Source organism: Saccopteryx leptura, chromosome 2 (genome assembly GCF_036850995.1).
Source record: "Saccopteryx leptura isolate mSacLep1 chromosome 2, mSacLep1_pri_phased_curated, whole genome shotgun sequence".
NCBI lineage: Eukaryota > Metazoa > Chordata > Mammalia > Chiroptera > Emballonuridae > Saccopteryx > Saccopteryx leptura.
In genome coordinates, this window is record NC_089504.1 from 289,099,792 (window position 1) to 289,112,241 (window position 12,450).

Consider the following 12,450-nt stretch of genomic DNA (forward strand, 5'->3'; position numbering starts at 1 on the left):
AAAAATCAAAGAGATAATACAGTACAGGCAGTTCCCATGCACCACACCGTTACCCTGTAACGAACATTCTACCTTTGTCTGTTACATTTGTTACAATCAGTGAATGCTCCTGATACATTATAAACTGAATTCTGTACTTTATTCAGATTTCTTTAGTTTTAAACCAATGTCCCTTTTCTGTTTCAGGATTATTTTGGGGGTAATAGACACTCAGCGAATGCCTCTTCCTGTCCTTCCTTTCCATCCAGACAGTGAAACTTGTGCCTCTTAGCTTTTATTAGGAAGCAGGGGACAGAGCTGGACCTGAAGGCTGGGTTCCTGCCCTAGAGCTGTGAAGTGTGTGAGGCACCTAGGTATGTTGGGTGGGGTGGGGTTGAGGGTTCTGTTTCAGGCTGAGCAGAGAGTGCAATGGGTGCAACCCGAGCTTCTCTTGTTGCAGTTAAAACCGCAGGTTTGAAGCTTCTATTGAGCAACAGAGTGCACACCAACAATTGCCTCAAGATGAGTGAATCAGAGGTTTCCTCATTCAAGATTAAGGGTGAAGCCCAGAGTGCCTTATAAAAACCTCCGTGGCTCAGTATTCCTCACTAGTGCCGGCTTCCTGTTAGCGTTCCAGGTTCCTGTGCATTGAGGTAAGTGCCCTTTCCTTGGCTGGGCCCTCTGGAATCCTCAGGGTGGTGATTGCCAGTGGCCACTTTGCAGGTTTTTGAAGCCACAGTCCTCTGCTTGCTGGATGGAACTCCTTTGGGCTGACTGCATTTAAAATTTTTAATTTAATTTTTCAATTACAGTTGATATACAACACTATATTAGTTTCAGGTGATTAGATACATATACTTTATGTAGTGAAGGGCTGACTCCATTTTGGACCCAAGGAGAACAGCTCTTGCTGTGTCAGGTAGACCCAGTTTCAGGACTTAGGGATGGATGGGCAGGCGAATGTCTGTAAGAAACCTGTGGCCAAAGTACCATCACTTGGGGCAAAGGAACAGCCTGGGGAACCACAGAACCCTTCCCCGCTGAGCTTGAGAGAGCAACACCCTCTGAATTATACTCCCCAGGAGATATGAAGACATGGAATGTTGTGTAAGTTGAGGCTGATCCTTTAAAACATTAGATGGTATTATATGCCCTTCTCCCCCCATCCGATCCACAAATGAAAAGTTTACCATGGAGAATACAAAGCATAGGCAGGAGGAAGTCACCCCTTGTTTAAACTTTCAAAGCAGAAAGAGAGGAGAGAGGGTGTAAGGGGCTGGGGGAGGCACTGTCCTAGCCTGGCCTTGTCTCCTGCAGGTTAACGTGAGGCTGGGAAGATGACTAAGCTGGAAGAATACATGGAGGGAGTCATCAACATCTTCCACCAGTACTCAGTCCGGATGGGGGATTTTGACACCCTCTCCAAGAAGGAGCTGAAGCAGCTGATCACAAAGGAACTTGCCAACACTATCAAGGTAGGTGATGTCCCTGTTATGGTGAACTTGCCCATCTCTACATTGAGGGTGATGGCAACAACTGAAGGGTGATGGAGGGACAAGCACTTGGGTTAACTTAGCCCCAGTTTGAGCACCCAAGGAAGTTCTCCCCCTGCTTTGGAACAAGGGTCCCACCTTCTACTCTCAGTGAATTTACTCTGTCACCTCAGGCTGTGCTCTCTTCCTGTCTCTCAAATTGTTTTCACCTCGGTGAAGTGTAGAGAGGCCGGGCGGGAAAGGGGGTAGATTAGTGAGCTAAAGTACCTTACATGTCAAGACTTGTGTGATTCTAGGAAGGCTCATGACAGTTGCTTTTCTTCGTCTTTTATTTTGTTATACTGGATTCTCCACCACAGTTTTGGCCAACGAACTGATGTTTCTGGGCCTTCCTAAGCCGAGCTCTGAGGGACGAGGAAGGGGGGGGAAGAGTCCGAGCTCACTGTGTGCTGTCCCCTTCTCCTAGAATACCAAAGATCAAGCCACCATTGACAAAATATTCCGAGATCTGGATGTGGATCGAGATGAACAAGTCTCATTTAAAGAATTCGTAACCCTGGTGGCCAGTGTGCTGGAAACTGCCCATGAGAATATTCACAAAGAGTAAGAAGATCTGAGTTGCTTCTCCGGAGCAATGTCTGCAAGGGGGACTGAGGGGAGTGAGAGTTAATAAACGTATTCTTGAAAAGTTCTTAACAGTGTATGTGCACTTCTTTCCTTTCCCTGCCGGCGGTTCCCAACGTGATCGCAACTCACCCCTGCTAGTCTGACAGGCCTCATTTAGAACCCTGAGGCCTTCTCTGTCTATTTGTTCACCTCCTATTTACTAAATGTTCACTACTTACTCATTCATTCATTCATTCATTCATTCATTCATTCCACAAATATTCACCAAAAATCTATGATGGCCAGAGATCAAAGACACAAAGTTTCTATCCTCTCAGAGCTTGCACCCTATCGGCTAGGGGATAGAAAATAAATAAGCAAACAGATAAAAATATATCTTATGATAACATCAGTAAGTAATAATAGGTGATATGAAGAAAGCTGAAGTAGAGAAGTAAGGTTGGGGAGGAGGGGTTTTGGTTTAGAGAGGATGACCAAGGAAGGCATGTGAGCAGAAATTTGAAAGACAGGAAGGAGAATAGCTTGCAGATGTACTGGGACCAAGAATTCCTGGCAGAGACCTTAGGACCCGAGGAGCTAAGGGCCTAAGGTGAACACATGCTTGATCAGCTTAGAGGATCGCACAGACGGCAATGTGCAAGAGCTGAGATGGGGGTGGCAGGGGGTGTGTGCCCACAGGAAACAGGGAGCAAGATGATTTCACTTATGTTTCTAAAGGGTCACTTTGGCTGCCTTTGTGGAGAAGAGATAGCAGGGGGCAGGCAAGAGTGAGAGCAGGGAGGCCAGCAAAGGAGGGATTCCCCAGAGGAGCACTGGCCAAGAGAAATAGAATGAGGCTACATTTGTAATTGTAAATGTACTTTTAGCCATAATTTGAGTAAACTAAATTTTAATAATATATTTTATAAGCCCCAATAGATCAAAACTAGTGTCACTTAAACCAGGGGTAGTCAACATTTTTATACCTACGGCTCACTTTTGTATCTCTGTTAGTAGTAAAATTTTCTAACCGCCCACCGGTCCCACAGTAATAGTGATTTATAAAGTAGGGAAGTAACTTTACTTTATAAAATTTATAAAGCAGAGTTACAGCAAGTTAAAGCATATAATAATAATTACTTACCAAGTACTTTATGTCGGATTTTTGTTAAGTTTGGCAGAATAAATCTTTATAAAACAACTTACTATAGTTAAATCTATCTTTTTATTTATTTATTTATTTATTTATTTATTTATTTTTTAATAATTTTATTTTTAATGGGAGGACATTAATAAATCAGGATACATATATTCAAAGATAACAACTCCAGGTTATCTTGTTGTTCACTTATGTTGCATACCCATCACCCAAAGTCAGATTGTCCTCTGTCACCTTCTAAACAACCAAAAAGCCCATCAATAGATGACTGGATAAAGAAGATGTGGCACATATACACTATGGAATACTACTCAGCCATAAGAAATAATGACATCAGATCATTTACAGCAAAATGATGGGATCTTGATCACATTATACAAAGTGAAATAAGTAAATCAGAAAAAACCAGGAACTGCGTTATTCCATACATAGGTGGGACATAAAAGTGAAACTAAGAGACACTGATAAGAGTGTGGGGCACAAAGAAAACTATCTTTTTATTTATACTTTGGTTGCTCTGCTACTGCCCACCATGAAAGCTGGAACGCCCACTAGTGGGTGGTTGACTACCACTGACTTAATATCAAAATTATGATCGAGATATTTTCAATTTCTTTCTTTTTCTCTAAGTGTGACATTTAATATGTGTTTTACACTTACAGCATGCCTCACAATTGTGGTCACACTTTAAGTGGCCAATTGTCACACATAGCTCATGGTGACTGCTTTAGAAGTACAGCCCCAGATCAATTTAGAGATGAGGGGGCTGGACTAAGGTGGTGACAATGGTGGTGGCAAGAGATGGTCAGACTTCTGATACATTTTGAAGGTGGGATACATTTTGGAGGATTCCTCTAAAGGTTTTTTTTAAGGCATTGAACTATATGCCGAGAACACAAAGACGAAAGACAAAGTCCTTGCCTACAGACACTCAGCTCTGCTGGGAAAAGCCCAGTTCAGCAGAAATCTGTATGGAACCACAAAAGACCCTGAATAGCCAAAGAAATCCTGAGAAAAAAGAACAAGGCTGGAGGTATCACACTACCTGATTTCAAATTATATTACAGAGTTACAATAATCAAAACAGACATACAGATCAGGGGAACAGAGTTGAGAGCCCAGAAATAAACCCACATGTATAAGGGAAAATAATCTTTGACAAAGGAGCCAAAAATATATACAATGAAGAGAAGAAAGTCTCTTTAGTAAATGGTGTGTGGGAAAATTGGAAAGCCACATGCAAAAGAATGAAAATAGATTACAGTTTGTCCTAAGTACAAAAATTAATTCAAAATGGATCAAAGACCTAAATAGAAGATTTGAAATAATAAATTACATAGAATAGAACATAGATACTAAAATTATGGACCTTAGTGATAGAGAGCATTTTATGAAGTTGTCCCTAAAGGCAAGGGAAGTAAAGGCAACAATAAGTGAATGAGACTATATCAAACTAAAAAGTTTCTGCACAGCAAAAGAAACTGACAACAAAACAAAAAGTCAGCCAACCAAATGGGAGATGATATCTGCAAACAACAGGTCCGACAAGAGGCTAATATCTGAAATATATAAATTAACAGTCCAATTAAAAAATGGGCAGTCTGACCTGTGGTGGCACAGTGGATAAAGCGTTGACCTGAAACGCTAAGGTCGTTGGTTCGAAACACTTGGTTTGCTGGGTCAAGGCACATGTAGGAGTTCATGCTTCCTGCTCCGCCCCTTCTCTCTCTCTCTCTCTCTCTCTCTCTTTCTCTCTCTCTCTCTCTCTCCCCTCTTTAAAATGAATAAATAAAAATTTAAAAAAATGAGCAGAGGACCTGAAGTGACATCTCTCTCAAGAAGACATACAAATGGCCAACATATTATATATATGAAAAGATGCTCAACTTCACTAATGTTAGAGAAATAAAAATCAAAACTACAATGAGATACCACCTCACAATTGTTAGAACAGTTATATTCAACAAGACAGGTGATAACAAGTGTTGGAGAGTCTGTGGCGAAAAAGAAACCCTCATTCACTGCTGATGGGAATGTAAACTGGTACAGCCACTATGGAAAACAGTATGAAAGTGCCTCAAAAAATTAAGAATAGAATTACCATATGACCTAGCAATCCTAGTTATCAACCCCACAAAATAAAGAACACTTATTTGCAAAGATATGTATATGCACCCTTATGTTCATTGTGACATTATTCACACTGGCCAAGACATGGAGAGAAACCAAAGTGTCCTTCGATATAGGATTGGATAAAGAAGATGTGATACATATATACAATGGAATACTACTACTCAGCCATAAGAAAAGATGAAACACTCATTTGCGACGACATGGATGAACCTTGAGAATATTATGCTAAACAAAATAAATCAGAAAAAGCTAAGACCCATGTGATGACTCACATTTGAGATGTAAAACTGAAACTCATAGACACAGACAACAGTATGGAGGTTACCAGGAAGGGGTAGGGGTAGTAAAGGGCAAAAGGGGACAAATATGTGGTGACATAGATGATTTGACTGCATGTGGTGGGCACACAATGTAATCTACAGGTCATGTAGCATAGAAATGTACACTTGAAAATAAAGAAAGATTAAGTAACTTGCAGGAGCCCAGGTTTGTCAGATATGAGAGAAGGTGAGAAAGGGAGTTTTATACTGGAGGTGAATGAGTCTGTCTTTCCGTTTATTTAGAGCAAAGTCCTGGGAGATAACGGTGGGAAGCTGGTAATCAGGACTGAGGCCAGGAAGTGACTGATCCTGAACTGGGCCTGAGTTTGGAGGATTTCTGGACCACCCACCAGAGGGGCCGCACCGGAGACCACACCAAAGAGGACTCAGACCCGGGCAAGGCTGAGGCAGGCGGGAAGTATGGAAAGTACAGCAAGAGCTTGGGGTGACCCCTCTGCTGGGGCTGGGCTGGGCAGAGGGGCTGAAGAGGCGGGTGAAGTAGGATGGGCAGAGGACAAGGGGACCTGGACCCACAGAAGTGATCTTAGAGTGGCCCAAGCCTGAAAGACTTCTGCCACCCAGTGAGAGTGTAGGGGCTTCAGGGAGGGCCTCACTCCCTGAGCGACTTTGGACAAATCATTTCGCCTCTGTGGACCTTTGTTTTCTTCATTTTTGAAGAATTCAAAGGACTGAAGGAATTCATTGGAGGAGTTTAGATTAGAATACACTCAGGTGTCACCCAGTTTTAATGTTCTGAGATACTTTGAAGGAATGGAGGAGAATTTAAGTGGGGTCTAGAGCAGTGGTCCCCAACCTTTTTTGGGCCACGGACCGGTTTAATGTCAGAAAGTATTTTCACAGACTGGCCTTTAGGGTGGGACGGATACATGTATCATGTGACCGAGACAAGTGTCAAGAGTGAGTCTTAGACAGATATAACAGAGGAAATCTGTTTGTTTTTTTTTTCTTTTCCTTTTCTGCATTTTTCCGAAGCCAGAAACGGGGAGGCAGTCAGACTGACTCCCGCATGCGCCTGACCAGGATCCACCCGGCACGCCCACCAGGGGGCGATGCTCTGCCCATCCGGGGCATCACTCTGTTGCGACCAGAGCCACTCTAGAGCCTGAGGCAGAGGACATAGATCCATCCCCAGCGCCCAGGGCCAACTTTGCTTTAATGGAGCCCTGGCTGCAGGAGGGGAAGAAAGAGACAGAGAGGAAGGAGAGGGAGAGAGGTGGAGAAGCAGACGGGCGCCCCTCCTGTGTGCCCTGGCCGAGAATCGAACCTGGGACTCCTGCACGCCAGGCCGATGCTCCACCACTGACCCAACCAGCCAGGGCCGGAATCTGGTTATTTTTTAAAAATAAAACATTGGTCAGACTTAAATATAAATAAAACAGAAATAATGTAAGTTATTTATTCTTTCTCTGTGGACCGGTACCAAATGGCCCATTGACCAGTACCGATCTGCAGCTCAGGGGTTGGAGGCCACTGGTCTAGAAGGATAAGAAGGAGGTTATTCTTAAGATTAAAAGGGTAATGGCCAAGAGTATGAACTTAAATTTCTGGTTTCAGATCTTAGTTCTAACAGTCTCTCATTGTGAGACCTTGAGCAAGTTTCTTAAAATCTCAAGCCTCAGTCTTCCTATCAATAAATGGGAATAACAATAGCACCTCCAGAGTTGAGGCTCAGATAGCCTAATAGCACGTATAAAGCACTTCATACAGCACCTGATACTGAGTGAGCACTCACCTGACTTAGCATTGACAGTAAGATACTGATTTATATAGGAGGTAATAGTTGTAGGTGGTTGGCTACTCTCTCTCTGCTGCAGCCACAACAGGTGACATTTATTTCAAACCAAGGCAAAGACTGAGGTTATACTTAGGGCTAACTTGTATAGTTAAATTTGACCAGTGTTAGACAAGTAAGCAAGGGCACTTAGGTATGGTCTTTCTCTCAAAGCTTTCAATGATAGACCTAGCTATCATTCTGCAAACTGGGGTTCCTGCTTAATGCATTAACTACATCTGTGACCACTTCTGAGGAATATAGTATTAGACTCTGGTAAAAAAACAACAACCAACCAACAAGAACAAAACTCAGTGTATTTGCTGTTTTGAAAACATTCACTAGCCATGATTTTGTTTCAAAATAACCAACTAAACCATAAATTGAACTTTAAATTCCTTTTAAACAAATTTTAAGGGACTCCAAGCTTGGTCAAAATCCATTAGAGGCACCCAAGGGCCATGAAAAGAGCCCTCAACCTGGCATCAAACGTGCTCAGTCAGCCTCCTAGCTCAATGCTTCTGGGCTCTGTGAGTCTGAGCAGGTGACCGCCCTTCTCTGAGCCTCCATGTTCATCTCTAAAGTGCAGTGTTTGGATGAGTGATCTCTAGTGCTTCCATGAAAATGCACAGCCTTGTCCCTTGACAATAGCAGGTACCACGAAACAGACATGAGGAATGTCAGAGCCACAGGACCACAGAGACTGGACCATTCCTCTCCAGCATCTCATCTTCAACCTCCTGTCAACCACCATGAGTCTTAGTCTCCAGCTATTCCAGAACATTCTCCAGTTTCCCTGAACTGTCAATCTTCTTAGACTTGTTTCTGGTGTCCTATTGTTCTTATTTTCTGGGGTACCTTCTCTTCCTTTCACTCACACATTTTGTCAAGTGTCTGCTCTGTTCTGGCACCAGGCTTCTGGGCCCTTTGTGAGCTCTGGGCCTCCTGTTTGTTCACGGAGGCCCAGCCCAAATGTCATTCCTTCAGGGAGCTTTCCCACTCACACACCCTCACATTTCCACCTCCCACCCAGAGTAGTCCATCTGGATCTCAGCTGCCTGTCATGCTCTTTGGCTCCTTGAGGGGATGATTAGTCTGACAGAGTCCTCTAGGCAAGGGCGGCAGTGTGTGATAAGGGACACCAGCGTCACTCTCTTGGGTACTATGTATACACCACGCAGCCCTTCAGAAAGACATTTCAGGCAGGCTGCTGGTACACTGCAAGCCAAGCCAACTTGCATATCAGGGCTTTGGAAGCCAAGAGGTCCTGGATTCAGTGGGATGGCTACCAGAGCCCTGGAGGAAGAATAGCTGGGACTCAGAATCCCAACATGGCCAATAGAAAAGTCTTTAAAATTGAAAGTAAGCAAACTAGACTATAAAAGCCTGACTTTCTGTGTATCTGATTTTTCTTGTTACCTAACGCAGTACTGGGCACTCAGAGGTTCAGGTTATGCTCTTTTAAAACTCATCTCGATATCAACCTGGGGAAGTTTTCCGCACCCCTCCCCCAAATCCCCAGCCACCTTAGCCAAGAAACCACACACAAAATACCTCCGCTGTGGTCCCAGAATGTCTGTGCTCATCACCCACAGCCTTCGCTTTTCTTTCTCCCACAATATAATATTGAAAACATCAGTCGGGTGTCTGTTACCCCATGCAACTGTGGGCTCCCTGAGACCACAAAGCTCAGGCTCAGTCAGTCTTACAGCAGCCCTCCGACTGGGCCCCATTGTCTGCTTTAGATCCCTTCCCCCACTCAGTCAGAATGTCTCCTCCAGTTGTCAATCAGATTGTGTCACTTGCCTGATTAAGACCCCATAAGAGCCTGACCAGGTGGTGGTGCAGTGGATAGAGCGTTGGACTGGGATGCGGAGGACCCAAGTTCGAGACCCCAAGGTCACCAGCTTGAACGCAGGCTCATGTGGTTTGAGCAAAGCTCACCAGCTTGAGCACAAGGTCATTGGCTTGAGCAAGGGGTTAATTAGTCTGCTGTAGCCCCCCAGTCAAGGCACATATGGGAAAGCAATCAATGAACAACTAAGGAACTGCAACGAAGAATTGATGTTTTTCATCTCTCTCCCTTCCTGTTTGTCTGTCCCTATCTATCCCTTTCTCTGTCTCTGTCTGAGTTTTCTGGTGCTTGTCATTCAGATCTCATTCCCCCCCCCCCCCCCCCGAGGTGCTGACGGGTCCCCCACCTCAGCCTCCCCCCCCCAATCACTTTATCATGTCACTCTTTCATTTTTTTCTTGGAACTCATCACCATCTGAACTTACTTATTCTTTATCCCCTGTCTCTGACTCTCCCCTAGATGTAGGCTCAGGAGAGCAGGGGTTGGCTGTTTGGCCAGCCCACCACCCCTGACGGTGCCTTGCAGACAGCAGCTCCTCCTCACCCCGACTGTCTGCTGAATAAACAGACACCTCTTGAATGTCGTGGAGTTGAATGTTTTCTATTGAGAGAATGAACAGCTGACATAAAATGCTAGTGAGATGCTTGTGGTGGTGGAGGGGTGAGGGAGGCCAATGGAGGCGAGGTGGGGGGACCAGGGGCAGGCTGTGCAGGGAGTGAGCTCCTCTGCTCAGAGCTTGGCAACTTTCCAAGGCAGTTGTCCTGACTCTACTGCTTCTCTTTTCAAGGCTCAGCGCCCTCAGCCCTTCAGCTCTTTCCCTTGTGATTTCCTCCCATTAACAGGTGCCTTGAAAGCTGAGCATCTCATTTTGGAGGAGTCGTTCCCAGTTAGGTGTGACCCCAAGTTGCCTCCCTAAGACATTCCCCTCCCTGGAAGCACCTCCACTAGTTGGACTGCATCTCTCCACTGAGACCAGGGGGCACAGAGCAGCCAGGGAGGAAGAGACTGATGGAGAAGGTCAGAAGGGGAGAGAGAAGGGCATGCAGGAAGGAAGAGAGAAGGGGAGAGGCAGGGAGAGGCAAGGGAAGGAAGAGACTCAAAGGGGCGCCGCCCCGGCTGCATGTCGGAATCCTGACCCTTGGTTGCACCCTCTGCTGCCACCTCCTTCCTCTTGGCTCCTCACCGCCGACCTTGGTAACCCTTTCCCTCACCGCATGTGACAATTCTGGGTGCCCGGCTAAAGATGGGAGAACTCTTAGAGAAAAGGGAAAAGTTGGGGGTGCTCAGACAGAGGCCAGCGGCCTTCTTGGTGCTCACCTTCCCTATCTCCTGCGGGAGAGAAGGGGTTGTGATCATGGGGGCGGGGTCCAGTCTGACCCAGGAGCTGACAGGACAACTGGGGTGGAGGGATTGTTTAAGGCCTGAGCCCCAAGAGGCAAGAGGACTTGAGCAACCAGTTATTTCAGTCTTGTTTGTCACTTTGGTCACTTCAATGTCAAAATTCATGACACAGGGCTTTCTAAAATGTACCGTAAATGTTCGGCAACTGCTGGGAGGTGGGGCAGGGCATTGAGGTTGGCTTCTGGAGTTTACTTCGGAGCAGGGCTTGTGTCAGGGTTGGGTAAAATTGCTTCACTGGCTGGAAAAAGCTGAAGCAAGGTCTTGGGAAACAGCACAAAATGACTTTTTTATCCTACGGGGTTGAGGGGCATGCCCACCTAGCTGAGATGGGCCTGGGGTGTTTGAGATCCTGGCTGAATTCGTCTTCTCTGAGAAGGGCCCCCTGGATGATGCAGCAGCCTCTGCCCGGGCCTTGTACTGGCGAACTCATTCCCACCTCAAATCCACATCCCATGGGGAGATATTTCTAAAATGCAAATATGATTATGTCATTCCCTCCCTAACATCTACACTGCTCCTGCCCTCCATTTTCCTGCTGGAAGTGGGAGCTCTGTGGCCAGCATCTGTCCTGTTGTCCTCTCTCTCCTTCCTGCCCTTAAACCTGGTTCTCCATTCCTGCCCAGACCCCACCTTTGCCACTTCAAGACCTTGGCACACATGCTTTCCTCTGTCTCAACACCTGCTTTTCTTCTCCTGGGATGCCCGCTGCCACCCGACTTGACACTATTCTAATCCTTGCCTTTCATGGTGATAGCCCAGTTGAAGGACAGTCTCTCTACCTCAAAGTCCCACGGAACTTTTTCACCTCTCTGGCCTTTCCTTCTCCTTATTAGAATCATTTGAGGAGCTGTCTTGTTTGCCCTGTGGGCCTGGGAGTGCCTTAGTGACAGGGTGAAGCCTTATTTGTCATGGGGCCCCTCAGAACATTATAGTGCTTGACACACAGTGAGTCCATGATTACTGTCTGTTGAGTGAATGAATGAGTGGACCAACCAGTGGGTGATGTGATCATTCATCTCTCCCCCTGGTTCTGGGAGCATCTCACATCACCCAGGCCCTGGGGCACAGGCAGAGTATTGTTACGCATCTGGGCAGAGTCCAGCAGCTTAGGCTTCAACTGTTCCTTCCTCATCCCACCCAAAAAACATCCAGACGATCAGGTTTCACAAGAACTGTGATGCTGGGGAAACCCCCAAAATCTTATTTCGCACAAGGATGCAGGAATCATAGAGGTAGTCACCAATTCTCACTTGGGGTGGAAATCTTAGCCTTGACACTGACACTCCTGCTCCCTACCCGAAGGAAGAAGCCAGCTCTCTTCTACTCAACAGAACCATTTTTTTTTCTAGAATGAAAAGGGCTAATGAGACGGGAGGACCTAACTCAACTTGACTTGTTTAAAGAAAATTCCGAGGTGACGTCACGGAAATGGCGCCGTGAGCAGCGCGTCCGACAGATCTCCCCAAAATCACAACAAATTTATCAACTAGAAACAGGAAAATTTATCTTCGGAGCATTACGGAGTTCCACACAAACTGAAAGCAAAAGGACTGTTATCACTTGAATCTGAGAGACGAGGGTGTGGAGGAAGCTACCGCAGGGACGTTCATTCAAGCCGCGAGGAAGTGCGCTTGTGGTAAGTCATCCCGCACTCGGGAGCCGCGAGCAGCAGCCGCGAGCAGCCGCCGCCGCCAGCCGCCGCCGCCAGCCGC

At 45.8% G+C, this 12,450-nt stretch overlaps 1 protein-coding gene across 1 annotated transcript; it reads left to right on the forward strand.

Annotated features, from left to right (window-relative positions):
• Window positions 1-618: 618 nt before the first annotated feature.
• On the forward strand, window positions 619-2,163 carry LOC136393483 (protein S100-A12-like). Its single transcript, XM_066366111.1, has 3 exons — window positions 619-632; window positions 1,296-1,454; window positions 1,939-2,163. Exons 2-3 carry the CDS (start codon window positions 1,317-1,319, stop codon window positions 2,077-2,079), a joined length of 279 nt encoding a protein of 92 aa, XP_066222208.1. The 5' UTR covers window positions 619-632; window positions 1,296-1,316; the 3' UTR covers window positions 2,080-2,163.
• Window positions 2,164-12,450: the final 10,287 nt, after the last annotated feature.

Bases quoted from the DNA above. Each gene is read 5' to 3' on its own strand.
- LOC136393483 (XM_066366111.1), top strand. From the start codon at position 1,317: ATGACTAAGCTGGAAGAATACATGGAGGGAGTCATCAACATCTTCCAC. The intron at 1,455-1,938 runs GTAGGTGATGTC...CCCTTCTCCTAG, and splicing joins AACTTGCCAACACTATCAAG to AATACCAAAGATCAAGCCAC.